This window comes from Podarcis liolepis (assembly GCF_965112155.1).
Source record: "Podarcis liolepis genome assembly, chromosome: 15".
NCBI lineage: Eukaryota > Metazoa > Chordata > Lepidosauria > Squamata > Lacertidae > Podarcis > Podarcis liolepis.
In genome coordinates this window covers 2,671,057-2,693,376 of record NC_139566.1, presented here as the reverse complement: position 1 = coordinate 2,693,376, position 22,320 = coordinate 2,671,057, and the positions used below count along the sequence as shown (strand labels likewise).

At 46.0% G+C, this 22,320-nt stretch overlaps 1 protein-coding gene and 1 long non-coding RNA gene across 3 annotated transcripts; both read right to left on the bottom strand.

Moving 5' to 3' along the window:
• Window positions 1–879: 879 nt before the first annotated feature.
• LOC310694284 (acyl-coenzyme A thioesterase THEM4-like) lies at window positions 880–17,768 on the bottom strand. 2 transcript variants are annotated; one of them, XM_083477387.1, is made up of 8 exons: window positions 17,660–17,768; window positions 15,081–15,290; window positions 11,690–11,849; window positions 10,760–10,925; window positions 8,369–8,479; window positions 5,636–5,760; window positions 2,594–5,073; window positions 880–1,944 (listed from the first exon to the last, which is right to left on the bottom strand). In XM_083477387.1, the coding sequence occupies exons 2-7, from the start codon at window positions 15,210–15,212 to the stop codon at window positions 5,015–5,017; spliced, it is 753 nt and encodes a 250-aa protein (XP_083333513.1). In that variant the 5' UTR covers window positions 15,213–15,290; window positions 17,660–17,768; the 3' UTR covers window positions 880–1,944; window positions 2,594–5,014. The 2 variants fall into 2 exon arrangements, with proteins under 2 accessions (XP_083333513.1, XP_083333514.1); XM_083477388.1 differs by having other exon boundaries at window positions 17,685–17,707.
• LOC310694453 lies at window positions 6,072–8,072 on the bottom strand. The gene is made up of 2 exons (XR_014519718.1): window positions 7,745–8,072; window positions 6,072–7,405 (listed from the first exon to the last, which is right to left on the bottom strand). It is a non-coding gene; the product is annotated as an uncharacterized lncRNA (long non-coding RNA).
• Window positions 17,769–22,320: the final 4,552 nt, after the last annotated feature.

Genomic DNA, 22,320 nt, shown 5'->3' with positions numbered 1-22,320 from the left:
CCGGAGCAGTACCTATTTATCTACTTGCACTTTGACGTGCTTTCGAACTGCTAGGTTGGCAGGAGCAGGGACCGAGCAACGGGAGCTCTCCCCGTCGCGGGGATTCGAACTACCGACCTTCTGATCGGCAAGCCCTAGGCTCTGTGGTTTAACCCACAGCGCCACCCTCATCCCTCTTGAGTGCATAGGCTAGGCTAAATTCATGCTTCTCCTCCCTTCCTGTCCTGCCTGCAATTGACACAATAGATTGCATATGATAATACCATGTGGTGAGTCCTTTGGATAGCTCCCTTGTTTTCGTAAGACTACCAGCGGGGAGGCAATGGGAAAGGCCACCCAAACTGGGTAAGGTTGCTTTAGATCAGGGGAGCTCAAGCTTCTTGGTGGTGGCATCTCCATCCCATAAATGTCTTCCCTAAACCAACCAGGCCAATTCCTCCAGGGAAGCACAGCCTGCCCAGATCTCACCAGCCCATATTAGGATTCCATTGGCCCTCTGCAGAGAAAGCATGGACCAGTTGGATCCTCTTGGGACCTGTCCAGGGTCCTGCTGTTCTCTGACTTTTGCTTTGATCTAACTTGCCTCTACTGGAAACTGCATGTCCTGAAAATGCAAAGACTAGCATTGCCACATAATTCCCCCACTCCAACAATTTGTAAGCTAATCCAGAAGCTCTGAGTTGAGAGAGAAACCCAATAAATATTGAAAGAAACTGGGAACATTTCCACTAAACTGGTGGTGATTTCTTAATATTGGGAACTCTGTTAAGATGGACTGCTGGACTGATTGAAAGACAGTTGACCCAATGTCTTTGGCAGACTGAGAGCAAGCAAGGGAAATTTTCCTTCCGAGAAAACACACACACACAAACCAATCAAAGCTTTTTATTCTTTTATTTTGGCAAACACTGTTTTCCAGAACACTCAGCAAAGTGCCAGGAGAGTTAACAGATAGTCAAGTAGTTATGGATGAATCTGCCCCCTTTTTATTTTTAATTGAGCTTGACAGACTGCACAGCTTCCTAACAAAGTAGAATAGTTTTTGCCTCAGCTATGAACCAAATTCATTCCATAACAAGCCCAAGTGACATCAACAGAAGAACAAAGAAGTCTAATCTCTCCCCCGTAATCCAGGTTTGAGTTCTCAGACCTTCTGCCTGGCTGCTCTGCTAGTAGTGGCTGCGAGTGAGGTTTCTGCCCCCAGTCCAACAACATATAGAATTCCATTCAAAAGGTACTAGGGAAATGAATTTCCCCATGATCCCCAATACCCTCATTATGGCAAGTTGGGTTCCCTGGGAAAATTACACGACCCAAGGCTCCTACAATGCTGGTGGTGGGAGATGTGGAGTATATAGACAACACTCCCTATCACAAATGCTGCGGTCACACACCAGAGAGCTGTGTCCCAGCTTGAAGCCTTTGGCTGGTGCTCCACAACACAAAAATACATGCAGACGGGGTCTCTAGCCCAACCCTCCTTACACATAGGAGGAAGCAACCTTCCATGTTTGTAGCCACTTAAATGTTCCCCAACGTCACTCACTAAAAACCTCTGAATGTTTCTTTCTCTGCTCCAACCTACAGTTGCGTCCAACTAAGTTCTTTTCAGAGTAGACCCACTGAGGGTGACCCTAAGCTAGCCACGTCTATTGACAACAATGGGTCTTCTCTGAGTAGCACTAGCATTTGCTCCACCGCCGTTTTCCTACGTGGTTGGCTGTGGGCAGCAGGGGAGAGACTTCCAAGGACAGAGAAGGGCCTCAAGAGGATCTCTCCCCATGTGGGAGGCAAATTCCTTTCTAAGAACGTCTTGCGAGTCAGGGGCAGCCAACATGAGGCCCTCCAGAGATGGCGGTGGACTCCAACTCCCATCATGAGAGGTGAAGTGCAATGACACCTGAAAGGCCCCCTGTCTGACGGCAAATTGGCCCTTATTGCATACTCAAATCAAATCAAATTTTATTAAACGGTCACAGACCAGATTAACTCGTACAGCTAGTCAGCGAAGCATAACACCGGAAAAAAACAAAGGACAATTTCAATACAGATTAGGCCATAACAACAATTTAAAATTAGACAACATACATAAAATTAAGTATTTGCCTTCGCCTGCATATTGACATTGGAAAGCTCTTGTTTCCTGCGCCTAATAGCGGCTACACAAAATTTGGCCACATTGATCGTAATTTCAGGAACCTTGTCTTCTATCAAGGCTCTCATACGTTGGAGTTCTGGTTCATTTTTACGCTTTTGTAGAACTGGGGCAATAAAGGTCAGGTGTAGATCCTCGTAGTAACTACAGTGCAGCAATGCATGCAGACTTGTTTCCACTTCTGATGAGCCACATGGGCAAACGTGTGACGCATATGGTTTGCCCTCATATCTGCCTAGCAACAGGGCAGAGGGCAGAACGTTAAATCTGGCCAGGGTAAAGGAGTGTCTGTACTTAGATATTTGTAAATCAGCCAGATAATTTGCGGGTGAGAACCCTCTTCCAAAGTCTCTAATTGAGGCATGTTTATCCATTTTACCCATGTGACATTGCAGCTCTATGTCCCTAATGCGTTGAAGCATTTGACTTATTGCATACTTAAATGGTAAAAAAAACACTCATGCATTTCCACCACTGCTAGACTGCTATGGAAGAACCAGGCCCCACCAAACACCCTGGCGGGAGCTTAAATATATTTGATCTGCACAAGCTCTTAAGGTTTATTGGGAGGAAGGGATTGGGAGAAGCAGCACAGGTCCCCTTTATATCAGGAGTGGGGAAGCTTTGGTCCTACAGATGTTGCTGAACCACAACTTCCATCAGCCCCAGCAAATATAGGCAATAGGTAGGGATGGTGGGAGTTCAGCAATAACTGGGGGGCCACAGGCTCCCCACACCTGCCTTATTAGAAGGCCAATAGAAGAGTTCCCTTGGCTGCACCCCTCAAAAACTTAAGAGGAAGAAGCTTCGATATGAAATCTCAGCTTACATGGAAGCTTTATAGGCACTTTTTGTTTGTATCAACAGGCTCAAAGGGAAGCTCTGAACAGGTGTTCACCAGCTGAAGACCGGCCGAGGGTTTGTATGCGTGACGCTTAGCCCAGACGCATAAAAAGTGCACAGTGAACAGTTGCTGTGATTTCTGGAAGCCATCAGTTCAGTTCGAGTATTCGTGGAACTAAAAGGGTAGGGCAGAGAATATGCCTCTTTGGGAAAACACGGCACTACATGAAAACACACAATGCATGTACGACCCAGCAATTTCCAGTAAAATGCTATTATGAAAGATGGGTGTGTTGACACTGCAGATTTTTATGATTTGTATTGGGCCTTGATTTGTATGAAGAGCGTTTGCTTTCCAACAGCTAAGATTATCTATCTATGTGTGTGTGTGTGTGTGTGTGTGTGTGAGAGAGAGAGAGAGAGGGGGGGGGGAGAGAATAGCAGGCAATGATCCTCTTCTTGTAGGGTGCCAACACCTCTGATGTAAAGGTAAGCATGGACTGCACTCAACTAAGTTTTACTCAGAGCAGGCCCACTGAAATTAATAGACCTGTGTTGGCCACATCCATTGAGTTCAATGGGCCTACCTTGGGTAGGGCTAATGGTGGGATACCACCCTACATGTCTGGACTCCAGAGAACACCTCTGCTTACTCTGGTTCAAAAATGGGACATATCTGGCCAGGTTTTCACCAATAGTTAGACTGCCTGATAAGTGACCAGAACAGCACATGGGTACAAGTGGAGCTGATCAGCGGGTGTTTGAAAAAGGGCAAGGTCTGCTACAGAAAACATAGTGAGAGGTTGCCCTGAACCTGATGGATAAGCTGTTTTACATAAAATACTTTCCATGGTGCTATGAGTTAAGCTAGGCACGCACATCCCCCCACCTTGCAAATATATTACTCTGCTTATTATATATTATAATATATATATATATATTAACTTGCCATATATACAAAAAAACCCCTATGTGCCCTAGAAGTGGCAAGAGTCTGCTTAAGTAGCAATGACAACACTGTTTGGCGTAAATCGTTTTCTCCGGAAGAAGCAGCCGCCTTGAATGTAGAAAAGATCCAGATTTCCCAGGAACCAGTTTCTAGGATTGTAGCATTTCCCCAAAAGGAAGCTTCTCAGGCAGGGTGGAAGGAGAAAGAACTTGCTCATGTGAAGACCACCTGGTGGAAACCCTCACACATATGGTTCTCAATTGTAAACTATATGCTGATCTCCGCCAGCAATTTCTAGATCAACTCTGTATCCCCAAATGGAAACCAGAGTCGGAGGTCATACATTTTCTATTACTGGGGAACGATCAGGAGCTCACCAAGTTAGCGGCTAAATATCTCTATTTGGTTTTTGGTTGTCGAAATGCCCTGCAGAGGTCTGATCTCCCTGGAGACCAAGAGATGTGACGATAGACTGCTCTGCCTCCTTTCTTTCAGCAAATGTTTTGTGCCACTGGGGAAGCGGTAATTCCGTACTGATTTGTTTGGATGTTGTATGTGATGCCAATAAAAGGTTTGAGGATGATGATTTCCCCAAAAGGTAGAGAGGCAAGGTTCCTTCCTGAAAGAGGTGGTGTGTTTTCTGGACAAGTTGAGGCAATCGAAGGCAGACAGGTCAACAAGAGAGGAAGTGGAAACCCATTGTTGATAGCAGGCGAGCTTAACTTGGCAAAGGCCGGAAAACACTGCTTCAAAGTTCAGTACTGCATCACGGAGAACGGTATATGAAAGAGCTGCCATAGTTCAGCTCTGAGAGCTCTGTTTAACAGGAACAGCCCTAGGGATACGCTGAGGAGATACTGGCCAAGAAGACAGGATGCACTTTGCAGTCAAACGTGGGAAGAGGAAATGCACGCTTGCGAAAGTGCGCAGAGTTGGTTCAGAAGGGAGCCAAAACGCATTTGCAGAGGTCGGTCTCCCCAGGCTCAAGTGCTTAAGGCTAGGCATTGGACTGGACCTGTTCAAGATGACCAGCTTTCGGGGGGAAAGACTGGACTTCCTCTGGCGGGCTATTTGGAAGAGGCTTGCTGCTGGATGGAGTCCTTTAACTGGAACTGGATGAAGAGAGCTAAAACAGAAACAGGAGGGGGGGATAAAATAAAATGCTGTGCGAGTACCAACATTAAAAGATTGGCAGCATATATTTTTTTGAAATGACTGAATTAGCAAAAATGACGGCAACAATTAGAATGCAATCTAATCAAAATCTCAAACAGGAATGGAAATGTGTAGAAGAATACATGACCAAAAGACGCTCCAACAAGGATTTATTGATCTGTATAGACTGATTTCACAAAGCTAAGCTAAGCTAAGCAGATATATAAGACTGAATGTTTAATTATTAAGATACAAGAATACAACCTCAATAATAAAGTTACAAAATAATAACAAGGAAGTCACGCACGGGTGGAGGGAAGACACAGGGCAAGAAATAAGAAATGGATAAATGTTGGTACATAATGAAATGTGAAAATGTGAATTTACGAATATACTGTATATGTATTATTATGTAAAGATTTCATATATGTATTGCAACATTAATAATAAATAAAATAAAATAAAATGCTGTGTGAAAGCTTTGACGTAGCACCAATGACAGCAGCAAACGATAGCAAGAACCAAGAAATTACCTGTGGCCTCTGTGTGAACCGTCTGCCCATCGACACTCTGCACATGCCCAGTGACAAACACCTTCCGGCCCTCTATCCGGTCCAGCTTGCTCTCCACCAAGACTACGGAGCCCAGCGGGATAGGACTAATGGGGGGAGATGTTATTTTATCCCAAAATGGTTAACAACAATAAAACAGCAATAAAAACACATAAAAAACCATTATATATCTATTAAAATTCAAATCCACAGCCAAAACAGACTGGGATTTTAAAAAACCCCTCAACTTCTAATCAATCAGTCATTTATTGTGTTTGACTAAATGCCATTACAGATCCAGTTACAAAATGAGAAACTCCAATAAAAACCTATTAAGGAAGATCCAGAAATAACCAACCATTTACAATAAATCCAATTAATGAGTCCTCTGCACAGTCTACAGCACTGTCTTTTATGCGATTAGCACAAATACTTTTAGCGGCTTTTGCAAATAAGTCTGTTTTATATGTGACACGCGCAGTCAGATAATAGTCAACGTACAGTATTTTCAATCCAGGGTTCTGTCCCTGTAGCGGTGTCAACATCTGTTCAAACAGATCTCTAGGGTTTTGATGGAGCTGGCAATGGAGTATGTAATGGGGAAGGACTTTTACTTCACCTGCCCCACAAATACAGAAACTTAATGACTTGGAAACTTCCCTGTATCTTCCATCTAAGACTGACGTGGGCATTGTTTGAAAGCGGGGAGCTCTAAAAGCAGTTATCAGGGAGGCAAAGGTAAGTGTCTGCAAATATGGGGCTCTGGTGCGGTTAGATTTCAGCAAATGGTACCAACGGGAGAATTTAGAGATACAGATTAAAGATAAGTCTTGCCCATTATCCTGCTTATAGATCCAATCCCTGAGCAGTCTTTTAACTCCAGGGAATACAAAAACGTCTGTTGTCAGGTTTTTCGAGGCTAGCATGTCTTGCACTAGCCTGGCCCAACCACCCTTCTTCCACTGTTTCTCCAGGCAGAGTCTAGGCAAACAGTCCTCTGGCATATCCAGGACCCTTTTATAGTACGAAAGAGCAGCCATCTCCACCCTAGCTTTTACAGACGCCATGCCTGTCTCTGTCCTAAGGAAAGCAGCTGGGGTACCTGGAGGTACTGCCAGTAGACACCTTAGGAACTTATTCTGGCAGACTTCCAGGTCTTTCAGGTTATTATTATTTATTGAAATTATATATCAACCTATACCCAGAGGCCTCAGGGCAGTTCACAGAACAAAATCAAAATATAAAACCTCAAAATACATAATCAAAATAAAAGCAACAACCCAATAACCCCTTCTCCCCCCAAAAAACCCCACATTTTAAAAGGGCACAGGGTGTCAATCAAATCAACCAAAGGCCTGGTTAAAAAGGAACGTTTTTGCCTGGTGCCGAAAGGTGTATAATGAAGGCACCAGGTGAACTTCCCTGGGGAGAGCGTCCCACAGATGGGGAGCCACTGCAGAGAAGGCCCCGTTCTCGTGTTGCCACCCTCTGGACCTCTCGGCTGTTGTGATTTATCCCCCAGATCTCAATACCATACTGCATTTGAGCTACTACTCCCCCTTGTTAGACTTTTAGGGCTGGAATTACCAGCCTGCCACCTTCAGAATAGAAAAACTTCAGAATGGCATAGGCTGACTTCTGTACTGTTGCTAGTATGTTTTGTAGCGGAGTCAACTTTAAGCCAGACAGACCCTTGGAGAAATTTAAGTAAGAACCTAGGAGAGTATGTGTTCTATTCAAATGTCCTGAATTCTTATTACAGTGGTGCCCCGCAAGACGAATGCCTCGCAAGACGGAAAACTCGCTAGACGAAAGTTTTCCGTTTTGGAGGTGCTTCGCAAAACGAATCTCCTTTGGGCTTGCTTCGCAAGACGAAAATGTCTTGCGAGTTCCTGCTGGGTTTTTTCCCCTTTCCCCCCTTTTTCTAAGCCGTTAAGCCGCTTATCAGCTGATCCGATCAGCAGATAAGCCACTAAAAGCCTCTAAAAGCCGCTAATAGAGCTAATCCGTCAATGGGCTTGCTTCGCAAGACGAAAAACACCGCTAGACGAAGAGAATCACAGAACGGATTCTTTTCGTCTTGCGAGGCACCACTGTACTGAATGGCTAAATTGTTTTTATACGCAACAACTGCGGCAAGAGTATTATTAGCCCAGAAATGGTAACAAGAAGAAATTCCGACGAAAGAAGAATGGCAGACGAAATTAATGGACGATGCAGAATTGGACAAAATGACAGGAAGGATTCGAAACCTGCGGGACCAGAGATTTACAGAAGATTGGAATAAGTATATGAATTATTTGAAGAGCAACTGTAATCAACAAATTACGCTAGTAGGATTACAAGAAGTTTTGTAAGGAGAAATATAAGAAGTGTTACAAAGTATAAAAAGATAGAGATATTGGTTATGAGTTTGAAATGTAATAGGGAAATGCATACTGAGAGATTAGATTGGAAAATTTTCAGACAGGATTGATGGAAGTCAAAAATTTGAATAAGATGTAAAAGTATGTTTAATTACTGTTGAAAATGACATGTTAAAAATATTAATAAAAAAATATATTTTTTTAAAAAAGAATTCTTATTACTGAATGGACTCTTGCTTTGCCAAATGTGTTGAAAGATTTGCAGAGTGCTTAAAATCAAACCCATGACCTATGCCGACCTTGCACCAATTTCCTAAGTTCTTAGTTTTACAAAGGCAGGTTTGCTCACCTCTTGTAGTTTATGGTGAGGTTTGCGGTCAACACCCTGCCAGCGACGAAGATGGCACATGTGCCAAGGACGCTGTCCAGGATGGTGGCGATGCAGCCGCCGTGTACAAACCTGTAATAACCAAAAGTTAATTTAAAAAATAAAAACCACACAAACTTTGTGGAAACAAAGAAGATGATGTGCAAAGATGACTTCCACGCATGGCTATGGAGGCAGGAGAGCGTGGATTCAGGGAGACACGAGGTCCCAGAGCAGGAGTGGATACCAGGTACTCCTGGACTGCCTGTTTAAAGAGGCACTACATTTGCCCACTGTTACAGGAGAAGGGATATTGCCATTATTGTTGGAATAATTATTACTGAATTTATAACCCACCCTTAAGCAACAGGTCCCAGAACGTGGTTGCAACAATGCAAGATTCAAGATTCAAACCATTTAAAACAGATCACAGGAATAGGGTGGGGAGCAATATAAATAAAAGTTTTAATATATAATTTCTAATTGTGATGTATTTGTATACAGCAAAGAGATGTTTAGAGTAATTAGGTATATTTGATTTAGCTGATCATGTAACAGGTTTATGTTAGGAAACAAATATGGATGCTGAATTTGATGTTTGTAAATTTTCTTTTTTTGTTTGTTTTGGAAATAAAAAAATAAAAAAGGAATAGAGTGGTGGTCCCTGAAAACACACCTCTCAGGTGTCAAAGGCCAGGTTTGAGAGGTGGGTCTTCAGAATTTGCCAAAAGCAGTGTAATGAGGGTTCCATCTGCACCTCCGTGGGGAGGAAGTTGCACAACTTAGGAAGGCCCTCTCCCTGGCCATTACCGTATTTTTCGCTCTATAGGACACACTTTTTACCCTCCAAAAATTAAGGGGAAATGTGTGCACGTCCTATGGAGCGAATGCAGGCTCCTTGACTTCAGCGAAAGCAACGCCTCCAAAGCACAGAGGGAGCACTCCCTCCACGCTCCGGAGGCTACGCGTTGCTTTGGCTGAAGCCTGGAGAGCGAGAGGGGTCGGTGCGCACCGATCCCTCTCGCTCTCCAGGCTTCAGGGATAGACTCTCCTGGCTTCAGCGAAAGGAACCTGAAGCCTCCAGAGCGCAGCGGGACCTCGCACTGCGCTCCAAAGGCTTCGGGTTCCTTTAGCTGAAGCCGGGAGAGCAAGACTCTGCTGGCTTCAGCAGAGAGGGAGAGCTGCGCAGCACCCCTTCAGCGAAGAAGGAGAAATGGAGCCCCTTCCATTTCTTTTGCCACTTCGCTGAAGGGGCACTGAGCAGAGAGGGGGAGAATTTTTTTCTTCTTGTTCTTCCCCTCTAAAACAAGGTGCGTCCTATAGAGCGAAAAATATGGTACACTGGATCCTACTTTTACCCACATCCCTTGGAAAAGTGGGGCGTATACATGTGCAATTTCTCTATTGGGAGCGCTGATCCAGGGAAGGGCACGGAAAAATGGCCAGGTGGATGGTGCCCACCAAACTCACTCAAACACCTCCAAGGGCCCATGGTTTAGAACAGTGTTTCCCAACCTTTTTTGGGCAAAGGCACACTTGTTTCATGAAAAAAATCTCGAGGCACACCACCATGCCAGATGGGGAAAGGTCACTTTTTACTTATGTAAAAAAAAAAAAAAATAGTAACAGCATAGAAGGTAATGGTTAGGCTAGCATCCCTCTTCCAAATATGCTAGGTTTTTATTTGCAGGGACTGTTCTACATGGGAAAGCATTCAGCACTGTCATTCTCCCATCTGCCATCTGAATTGGTACTATTCTGGGTCAACTTACTCTGCTGCATGTGTAGATGAAAATGGCACCAAGTGTGGGGGAGGGGGCAGATCAGGTTTCAGATACAGGATATTAAGCATACACGTACTTCAGATTGAACTGGTTGCTTGCTTTGCAAGTTTTCATTTCCCAAATGACTGCCTTGGCAAGCGCAATACCTACCAGGCTCAACGCCGGTCTCGCGCTGCCGCTTCCCGCGCTCTCAAGGACCCGGGAGGAGGAAGGTGTGAAGGGAATCCCGAAGGCGTGAAAACCTCGCGCATGCGCAGGCCTTCCGCCTGCGACAGCCCAGTAGGCCGGCCGAAGCGAGCGGCGATGGGATGTGGGAGGGAGCTCGCTCGCCGCCCCGCGTGTGCCTATGTGGGGCACGTTACAGCCCCGTGACGTCAGCGCCATGCAGGCAGCCAGGCAGGCAGACGGCGAGAGCCCCGCGCTGGGCGGCTTCTCCTCGCCGCCGCCGCCCCGCCTCTCGCCGCCCGACTCGCCCGCCTCCCTCCCACGGCACACCAGGCAACGTCTCGCGGCACACTAGTGTGCCGCGGAACACCGGTTGGGAAACACTGGTTTAGAAAACGGTTCACGGTTCTGGTTCAGTCCTTACCCTGGAGGCCCTTCGAGGTAGGGACCAAGCTGGAACACGGACACCATCCTTTTCTCCGATGGGTTGAGAAACATCGCGTATTCAAAGCCCATGCCTTCCTCGTCGAGGTTCCTGAGGAAGAGACGGCTGGCTCTGTCCTTTAGCTCATTCCCTTGCCTCATCCTTACTGTGGGAGCAGCATCAAGTCGTGAATGAGCACGGGCTTATTATGGACTCACCTGCATGCAGTAACAACACCGAGTAACTCTCGGTGCCTGGGAAAGAGGAAGAGGCAGGGACGAGGGCAGGGTTTCATCAATTAGCTTTTAGGTGTCTTCCTTTTAGGCGCTCCTGCCACCGGCCTGCTCAGACAGGCGCCTTATGAATGATTTTTAAGGCGCCCACTAAATATTATTCGTTATTAAATGGATATGCCAACCTTCGCCCCAAAATCACAGGGAGGTATACAACAAAATACAAAATGAAAACACAAATACACAACAACAACAACCCCCTTTCAGCCACAACACTAGAAGCCCAATTCCGACATTCTGCAGAACAGAACAAGAACAATTGGAGTCCACAGAAGGGAACAAATGCAATGAATAAAACAAATAAAAACATCTGTACAACTATTTAAAAAATCAATTTCAGCAGAGATACAGACTGGGGAAAATCTCTACTTAAATGGCGTCTTGGAAATGGAAGGTCTTCAGTGGGCGCCTGTATAGTAGTATTTAAGAGGAGGGTGATTCCAAGGGAAAGGAGATACAACACTAAAAGCCCAAATCTGACATTGGGCAGAACAGAAAGAGAACAATTGGAGTTGGAATCAAAGAACATGCAGAGGACTACCAGTTTGACCATCCTGATATTCTGGATGAAACAGAGGCTGGTGGCAAAGGTTTTAGCAAGGAGAGAGAGAGAAAGGAATGAAAAAGAGGTCCTTGCCTGGAACGTGATCTGCAACATTCCTATAAGAAGGCAGCCTTTTCCACGTTCCGTCTTTCGCCATCGCCATGAATCTGTCGAACTGATTCACCATCTCTGGAGTCCAGCTGGCGTTGGGGATGGAATAGTCCTTTGCATGCTCAGACTCATGGAATAGTGCCTGAAAAGAAAGGGAATGTACGTAAGCCAGGGAAGTGAAGGTGCGTAGAAAAGAGGGGATAAGGATCCACATTATAGCACAGCAAAAGCATCACCTGCGATTTACTGCATTTTCCACACAGCTTTCTTCCCATCCTGCTCTGCTCTCCCACCCTTCAAAGCTCCTAGGTATAGGCCCAGCTCCAGTTTTTGCCCTGGCACTATCACCAGCTGCTGAATGCATTCAATCTAGGGGTAGGGAACCACTTTCAGCTTGAGGGATGCATTCAAACTCTGAATCTTCCAGGGCCCAGGTTCGGGGGGGGGGCTGGGCGTGGGCAGAGGCCAAAAGGGGGGGGGGGTCACATAAGCATGAGAAAGCAACACCACCACCAAAACATTTATCAAAGTTTTTCCCATGAATTCCTGTTCAAGTCCTCCTTTGAATTCATACACACACACACACACACACACATGAATGTATATATATGAACGTACATACACCTCATGAGTCTAACCCTAGGAAAGTCATGGAAAGTAGGGGGGCAGATGGAAATGATTTGACAGCTGATTTAATTTCATTTTTAATTTGTCTACCACCTTTCTGTATTACTATTCACAAGGCGGTTTACAGCAACAAAGTATACAACGAAGAACACACACCTAAAACATAACTTTAAATTGGAGTAACTTAAATCAAATAAAGTAACATTACATAATTAGAATATAATAGTACACAGTAAAATCATGATGTTCCATCAGGGGTCAGCAAACTTTTTCAGCAGGGGGCTGGTCCACTGTCCCTCAGACCTTGTGGGGGGCCGGACTATATATTTTTTTGAGGGGGCGGGGAAAGAACAAATTCTTATGCCCCACAAATAACCCAGAAATGCATTTTAAATCAAAGGACACATTCTACTCATGTAAAAACACGCTGATTCCTGGACCGTCTGTAGGCGGGATTTAGAAGGCGATTGGGCCGGATCCGGCCTCCAGACCTTAGTTTGTCTACCCAGGTGTTACATGATTGCTGTATGGGTGGGATAGACCTGGGTGTGTGAATCACTACCAAAGGCTGGAGGCTGCTTTCTGCTTTCTGACGTAATGGGCAGGCAGCTACGATGGCACTCTGCCCCAGCTGGCTCCGAGCCAGTTTCAGTGGTAATTATTTATTTTATAAAAATTATACTCCACTTGATTGTAAAAAAATACCTCAAAGATAAAACAAGAAAATCAAGAAAAAAATAACAGTCATACTCTAAAAAGACGCAAAAATTAAAATACTAAAACAGATTTAAATTGCCTCAACGTTATAAGCATTTGGATAGACTTGTCTAAACCGGGGTTTCTCAAACTTGGGTCTCCAGCTGTTGCTGGACTACAGCTCCCATCATCCCTAGCTAGCAGGACCAGCGGCCAGGGATGATGGGAATAGTAGCCCCAAAACAGCTGGAGACCCAAGTTTGGGAAACCCTGGTCTAAACAATAATGTTTTTAGCTGTGGGTTAAACCAAAGAGCCTAGGACTTGCCGATCAGAAGGTCGGCGGTTTGAATCCCCGCGATGGGGTGAGCTCCCATTGCTCGGTCCCTGCTCCTGCCAACCTAGCAGTTTGAAAGTACGAAGTGCAAGTAGATAAATAGGTATCACTCCTGCGGGAAGGTAAACGGCGTTTCCGTGCGCTGCTCTAGATCGCCAGAAGTAGCTTAGTCATGCTGGCCACATGACCCAGAAGCTGTACGCTGGCTCCCTCGGCCAATAAAGCGAGATGAGCGCCACAACCCCAGAGTCAGTCACGACTGGACCTAATGGTCAGGGGTCCTTTTACCTTTACCTTTAAATTACTCTTATAGTCACATCCATGCTCAATAATGCGACATGGGCTTTGCACTAGATACAGCACCCTTCTTGTACGAGAGCGCAATCTCTTTATTTACAACAAGGGTGGGGAATCTTTGGCTCTACAGATGTTGCTGAATTCCTGCCAGCCCCATTTAACACTCCCAAAAGTCAGGGAACATGAAAGCTACGAAAGAACTGGCAAAACTTCAGCTCCCCTAATTAACTTCTGTTTTCTGTGAAACTGGTCTCGCTGGTGCTCAAAACTGATACCGTGTCTGAAGACACACCATACGTTCAAAGCACCTGACTTCCCCCAAAGAATGCAGGAAACTGCAGTTTGTTGATGGGGCAGGAAATGGTAATTCTGTGATGGGCAAATTACAGTCCCCAGTATTATGTCAAGGGAAGATGCGAGCTTTAAGAGTAGGTTGTGTACACAGCCCTGAGCTGTTGAACTCTGCGCTTAGCGAGTCCAAGAACCTATCCTGCTACCAGCACAGTGCTATTAGCACAGTCAGGCTGTGTGACAAAAGCATAAAGGGTGGTATGTTTGTGACAGATAAAAAGTGCTCCTCCTCAGAACCAGAGAAGGATGTTAGGTGACATTGCAGGGTAGGGGAGTAGTATCAATAAAATCATAAAAATCAGATTTAAAAGAAAACCAATAAAAACATAGCAAATCAGACAAGTGGGCACATAGGCGCCGACTCCATGGGGCCTGAGGGGGCTCGAGCCCCCTCAAAAAATTTTTTGGGGGGGCTCAGCCCCCCCAATAATCTCGGGCGCCCTTCCAGCAGAGCGCCGCCGCCGTCCCCCGCCTCCTCCCCACCTGCTCCCTCGCCAGCCAGCCAGCCAGCCGCGCGCCCTAGTCGGAGAGCCCCGGCCGTCCCCCGCGAGATTAGGGAATCCCCGGGGGCGGGGGCTCCTGCCTCGCTGCTTCGCAGCACCACCGCCACTGCCAAGGCACTGCCGGGGGGAATTTCCTTCCTCCTGGCCCCCGCGAGAACAGGGGAATCCCGACTGGCCACACCTCCCAGCCAGCCAATCGGCTGGCTGGGGGGCGTGGCTTGCCCTATTTAGGGCCGGAGCCACTTTATTTGCATATTCATGAGCTTATTTATTATTCATGAGCTTTCCCGGGCCCCCCCAATATTTTTTATAAGTCCGCGTCCCTGAGTGGGCAGCAATCTCTGTGCCCAAAAGCACAGGCAAAAGGCCAATCTTTAACCCATCATCCAAATGATCCCAAATTTGACCTCATTTGGTAGATCTCGTTTAGATGATGGCTTGAAACATCACTGTCCCAGAACCACAAAGAACGTCCACCTCATGTACGCTGTGACTGCAGAGGGTTGGACTGGATGACCCTTGGGATCCCTTCCGAATCTACAGCTCTATGATCCTATACTCACTGCGGCTTTCCACAACGGCATCTGGGAAGAAGGCAAGACTCCTCGAGACGCTGCTTCTGCTCCTGGGGGACCACATCTGGGCCCCCCCCAGCGAGCCAGCCCCTTAGCCAGCCGGGCGAAGCTCCTCAGCATGACCGACTCGTACGTGTCTCAGGGATAAGCTCCAGTCGCTCTTCTTGCTGATCAAGATGCAGCCGGAAGGGACGACACCTGCAAAGGGAGATTGGCCCAGTCACAGTTTGGCAAGAGAAATGCAAACCTCGCAGGTTCTCCAGGCATCCGGCCTTCGGAGGGATGCTGGCTTCTGACTAGGGAGGGACAGCAGAGGACTTGGCAGCCTCACCCTCTTAATAATAATAATTATAATAATATTTTTTTATTTATACCCCACCCTTCCCGGTTTAAAAACTGGGCTCAGGGCGGCTAACAGCAAATATAAAACAATGATTGAAATGGGACTTAAGAACAGCATAAAATACAACATAAAATGCAGCATCAATATCAATGAAATTCAAAAATTCAGGGGTCGTTTTGGTAAAAACAAAAGAAAACAAAACCCAGTCAGTAGACATCAAATGATCACCAGGGCTAATTGGCCAAGCTGGTCCTACTAGGGCCAGTAAGGAGACCAGGGAAGAATTTAAATGTGGGGTCCCAGAAAGGGTTTCTTCATAGAAGAGGAAAGGGAAAAGGGAATAGAGGATCAGGCTAATTCAAATTGAAATTAAGAGTTTGTCCTGTCCTCTTTGGAAGCCATCCAAGTGGGTGGCCATCACTGTCTGCAGTGGGAGCAGATTCCAACTTTAACTACGTGCCATGAGACAAAGTCCTTCTTTCTGCCCACCCTGAAACTTAGTCAGCTTCGTTGGGTGGCAAAGCATTGCAAGCAAGGAGCAAAAACTTGCTCATAATTACATTCCCCACTAACACAGGTCCCCACCCGGCAATTTTTATTAACTGCCAGGAAATAAATGAGAAGCTTGCCTCCTCCTGAGTCGGACCATTTATGCATCTGGGTCAGCGCTGCCTACACTATCTGGCAGCTGCTCCACCAAGGTTTGAGAGCGGCAAGGCCTCTCCCAGCCCTTCCTGGAGGATCTGCCAGGAACTAAGCCAGGGGCCTTTCTGGCTGCTCTGCCACCACGGAGCCCCTCCTGGAGGACTTTTGAAAGGACTTAAGATCCCAGTCCTCATGGTGCTGCTTTTAATAAGATCGGTTTAGGAACCTTAATACAAATAAGTCACAAACGTAATCACAGCAGGCGGCATTTGGTGCCTCAATTAAATCCATAGAAAGGTGAAGGTAAAGGGACCCCTGACCATTAGGTCCAGTCGTGGCCGACTCTGGGGTTGCGGTGCTCATCTCGCTTTACTGGCCGAGGGAGCCGGCATACAGCTTCCGGGTCATGTGGCCAGCAGGACTAAGCCACTTCTGGCGAACCAGAGCAGCGCACGGAAACGCCGTTTACCTTCCCGCCGGAGCGGTACCTATTTATCTACTTGCACTTTGACGTGCTTTCGAACTGCTAGGTTGGCAGGAGCTGGGACCGAGCAACGGGAGCTCACCCCGTCACAGGGAATCGAACCGCCGAACTTCTGATCGGCAAGCCTAAGAGGCTCAGTGGTTTAGACCACAGCACCACCAGCGTCCCTTAATTAAATCCATATATCACCATAAAAACATATATAACATATAATTCCAAAAAAGCTCAGGAGAGTCTTTATGTATGCTACAGTTGCTGCCAGAATTCTAATCATAAAAGGTTGGAAGGGAGAGGGATACTCCATACAAATCAGACTGGCAAAATAAATTAAGAGAGCACGCTGAACTGGTGAGACTATCAGCAAGGTTACGAGACGTTACAGATGTAAAAGAATATCAATCCGTTGGCAGGTTTTGACTGAACCTCTGTGTGTAAATAGGATCATCTTACAAGATTTAAAGCAAGTTAAATAACACGGAGGGGAAAAAGAGAGATAAGTGTGCAGTAAAGGAATTCAATTCGGGAACATAATGGGAAGATGGGAGGTCGTGTTATACTTAATTCCAAAATGATGTACAAACCAAGTATCGCTGAAGGATGCTTATCTTTATTTTGTCTTTAACATTTATTGATTATTTCTGTTATGCAGTTTGCAACCAATAAAGCATTCATAAAACCAACGAAAATAAAATAAAAAATAAAAATAAAACATGTAAGTTCATAAAACCAAAGAAAACTAAATAATAAAATAAAACATATAAGTTCATAAAACCAAAGGGGGGAAAATATAAGTTCATAAAAGCAAAGAAAATAAAATAAAATAATAAAATAATAATAATAAATAATAAAATAATAAAATAAAATAAATAATAAATAAAATAATAAAAAATTAAAAATAAAATAATAAAATAAAACATATAAGTTCATAAAACCAAAGGGGAAAAAAATATAAGTTCATAAAAGCAAAGAAAATAAAAAATAAAACATATAATTTGGTAAACATTAAGTCATGAATATTCATTTCCCCTCACCACTCCCCTCCTCTGACTTTTGACCCATATCCCCCCCCCCAAAAAAATAAATAAATAAATTTACCTCTTCCCTCCTCCTCCGCTCTCACCTTCTTCTGCCTCACTCAATATCAGGAGCCGGCATCTGACTTCCGTTAACGTCACTTCCGCCCGTCCCTCACGAGGGTGGGCGGAGAGGAAGCCAGGCTCTGCTTCTGCGCATGCGCCCATGTGCTCCTCTCGCTCTTTCTCCGGGCGAGGCGAATCCAAGCCGAGGCCGCTGCGAGGCGGCGTCACGCTTTGCGGCGCTGCGCATGCGCGAGAAGCTCGCGCGCTTCCCGCTCGGCCGCCCGTCGCTATGACAACGGGGAGAGAGGCGCCCGGGAGAGAGAGAGAGAGAGAGAGAGAGAGCTATAGGTTGGATGTCCTTCATTGGCTCTGCGTCCTGTCAATCAACTTTTAAAAGCCAATAAGGCGCCTCCCATCTTTCCCTCCGAGGCTTCGAAATGAGCGGTTGTTCCGCTTTGCCCGCCCTTCCATCTGATACCTGGCGCTGATTGGAGCGCCGGATCATATGTCTTTTATGCTAATTTCTGAGACATTCTTAGTTTTCATTGGGCGAAGGAGGGAGACCCGGATGATCAAAGGTTCTGGGAACCAAGCCTGATGAGGAACGGTTGAAGCACCTGGGGGTATTTAACCTGGAGAAGAGACTGAGAGGAGATAGGAGAGGCACCTTCAGATAGAATAATAATAATAATAAGTAATAATAAGAATTAATAATGATGATGATGATGATAATAATAATAATAATAATAATAATAATAATAATAATAATAATAATAAAATAAGAATTCTATTATTTATATGCCTGTTGTCTTTGCCAACAAAGGTCCATATAGTTAAAGCTCTGGTTTTCCCAGTAGTGGTGTATGGAAGTGAGAGCTGGACCATAAAGAAGGCTGATCGCCAAAGAATGGATGCTTTTGAATTCTGGTGCTGGAGGAGACTCTTGAGAGTCCCTTGGACTGCAAGAAGATCCAACCTCTCCATTCTGAAGGAAATCAGCCCTGAGTGCTCACTGGAAGGACAGATCATGAAGCTGAGGCTCCAAGACTTTGGCCACCTCCTGAGAAGAGAAGACTCCCTGGAAAAGACCTTGATGTTGGGAAAGATGGAGGGCACAAGGAGAAGCGGACGGCAGAGGACAAGAAGGTGGGACAGTGTTCTCAAAGTGTTCCAAAGCGACCAGCATGAGTTTGACCAAACTGCAGCAGTCAGTGGAAGACAGGAGTGCCTGGCGTGCTCTGGTCCAGGGGGTCACTAAGGGGTGGACACGACTAAACAACTAAACAACAACAACAATTATTTATAATTTATACCCTACCCACCCTGGGCGGAAATAATAAAAGAAGATGGAGCAAGCTTGTTTTCTCCTGCTCTCGAGGGTAGGACTCGAACTCAAGGCTTCAAGTTGCACTGGAGATTCCGACTAAACAGACAGAAAAATCTTTCTGAAAGTAAGAGCTGTTATGACGGTGGAATGGTCTCCTTCTCCTTCCTTGGAGGTTTTTAAGCAAGAGGTTTTTTTAAAAAATATATATATATATTAATTTGAAATAAATACATTTATGAAAAATGGACAAACAAGTAAACATACAAACAAATAACAGAAAAATCAAACAAACCACCACCCTATAAGATACAACAAGATTAACATAACTATCATCATGTGGTTTTTAGTGGCCGTCTGCCATGAATGCTTTAGCTGAGACTCCTGCGTTGCAAGGGGTTGGATTAGATGGCCTTTGGTGTCCCCTCCCACTCTACAGTTCTAGGACATCTACGGATCTGGTTCTGCCCTAGAAGAAGATCTCTTCTTGCTGTGTTTTGTTGCTTTGCTGGCATGCAAACTGCATTGTGCTCAGAAATATAGAAAGGCAGTATACAAATTCAAAAGTGGAAGGAAATGGAAATTAAATTGGGCTGCTCCTCTTTTAAAGCCGTCCAAGCTGGGTTACCACCCCTGTCTCTTGTGGGAGATAGTTCCACAGCTGAACTACGTGCTGCGTGAACAAGTCCTTTCTTTTGCCTGCCCTGAATCTTCTGCTTTTTCAGACGCAAGGGGGAGCAATTGGGCTAAACTGGCCTGTTCTGCTAACTCCAGACAGCCTAACAATGGTGCTTTTGCCAACTCTGATCCTGACGTTTTATTTTCAGGGCGGATGGCAAGAAAACTCTGTCTCTGCTAAGCAACAGGAACGTGATCAAATACTGTACTGGCGGGTGGGGGAAAGAACAAAAAAACCTACTAGAACACTGTGTAACAGTAAATATATTTTTATATTCTTAATGCTTCATTTGGCAACTTATCCTGCCTGCAGCCCTGGCATTAAATCCACACTGCGTCCCTCAGAAACCCCGTCTGGCTATAGTGCTTCAGGGATTGCAGCGGAAGTTATGCAGTGTTAGAAACTGAGATATGAAATCTAGGAGCTATAGGGCATCTTAAACCGAGGTTATGGGTGCAACAACAGAATGTGTATGAACACTTTTTAAATAACAAGAATACAAAGCTGAAAATGAATGAACTGCAGCTAAAATTTCACATTCATTTTTCACAGGGTCTAGTCCTTCTTAGGAGGGTCTCATCTCCAGTCTTCAGAGAGTAGCTGGAAGTGGGCAGGCAGAAAATGGTCCTCCTTTCCTTCCATTCTACCGTTTTGAATTGAAATCTTTGGGGCAGTACTGCACCCAGAGCTCAGAAATTGTTTGCGCTAATGAAATTCCCTGTTGTCAAATGTGCCTAGAACAACGGGAGTTTCGAACACGGGAGACATGATGGAATACAGTCGTACATTGGAAGTCGAATGGAATCCAAAACGTTTGGAAACCAAAGCACGGCTTCCAACTGGTTGCAGGAGTCGAAGTGGGAGATAACCAGAGCATGTACCACTCTGGCGAGACAGTCCGCGGACAGGGAGGGTCTCAGCCTGCATACCAGATGGAGCTGGTAAACAGCTGCCCTGGACACAGAATTGACCCGCGCCTCCATGGACAGCTGTGAGTCCAAAATGACTCCCAGGTGTGCATTTTAGGTAAGGCCCCTGTTCGGTAGTCAGGCTGGCGCACTGCTCACCAACAAACCGAATCTCTCCAGTGGGTGCTCCTGATTGAGTTACGCTGTAAGGCGAGGCTGGTTCCCAATCCACGAGAGGCCTCCCCTTCCCTGCTAGAAAATGCTGACCATCAACTCAGATCCTCTTGGGGGACCGCTTGGGGGAAATAATGTATCCTGGGTAGAGAAGAGAACTGGGGGAGTTGAGCACATGTGGAATGTGCATGTTAAAAAATTTCTGGCCTGACTTCCACCTTAGACTGGAATTCAGCTCACATGCCTGGGAGTGTCCACTTCAGTCTGGCCTCGGTCCATGAGGTGTGCTGATAATGCTAAAGGCTGCATCTGCTCCACATCTCATTCCAAGGATTGCTGCGTAGGCTTCATCCTCCCACTGCGCATTGTCAGAGACTTTTTGCCACCTTCCCATGAGCCTTTTTTCAGACTGTTCTGGGCAAATTTCTTGGGGGGTCACTTGCCGGCAGCGGGCAAGGCACAAGTGGGTGGGGCACTGGGTGCAAATTTCACCCTTGATTTTGATTTGATTACCTCTTATTTAATATTTGCACTCCACTTTTGCAGCGACGGCGTTGTGAGCTTGAAGTGGCTCACAGTGATAACAACATCGCTGCTATATAATAAAATTGTAGGACTGTCGTCACGCTGCCAAAAGGCAGCTACGACAACTCCAGCGCAACAGCAGGAGCTTGTGCCTGAGCTTGCTTTCCCCTCCTCCCTCCTGTTCCTCTTTCCTTGTGTGCCATGCCTTCTCAGAATGAAAGCTTGAGGGCAGGGGCTGTTTTTGAATAAATGGTGGGGTAAAAAGGTAAAGGGAACCCTGGCCATTAGGTCCAGTTGTGGCCGACTCTGGGGTTGCGGCGCTCATTCGCTTTACTGGCCGAGGGAGGCGGCGTACAGCTTCCAGGTCATGTGGCCAGCATGACTAAGCCGCTTCTGGCGAATCAGAGCAGCGCACGGGAACACCGTTTTATCTTCCCGCCGGAGCGGTACCTATTTATCTACTTGCACTTTGATGTGCTTTCAAACTGCTAGGTTGGCAGGAGCAGGGACCGAGCAACGGGAGCTCACCCCGTCGCGGGGATTCGAACCGCCGACCTTCTGATTGGCAAGTCCTAGGCTCTGTGGTTTAACCCACAGTGCCACCCGCCTCCCTAATGGTGGGGTACTAATGCCATAAACAAATGGTTACGAGGGACGGAGCTGAGCAATGGCCAGCCCAGAAACCAAGCAGGCTGGGTTGTAGAGGGTGGGAGAGACATGTCCCTTTCCTTCCTCAGTCCTCTCACTCGCCCTTTGTGGAGTTCCTGGTCGCCTATGGCGATCAGATGAGTCGTTAATGGCAACCCTTCTCTAGCTAGTGCGCCCTGAAACTCTCCCAGGTCTTGCTTTTCATCATTTGATGCAAAGTCTGAGTCATCAATGTCCTCTCCTCCATTCCCTCAGCTCTCTCTTCCCCACTACAAGGCTGGTTGTACAGTGACTGTTCCATTCCCCTTACGAGCCTCTGTGGTTTGCTGTTTGGCAAGAATGAGTCAGGGGCTTATGCACAGGAAGGGCGTCTCTTTCCCCTCATTTTTTTTCCCTCCAAACAAGTAACTTGATTACGG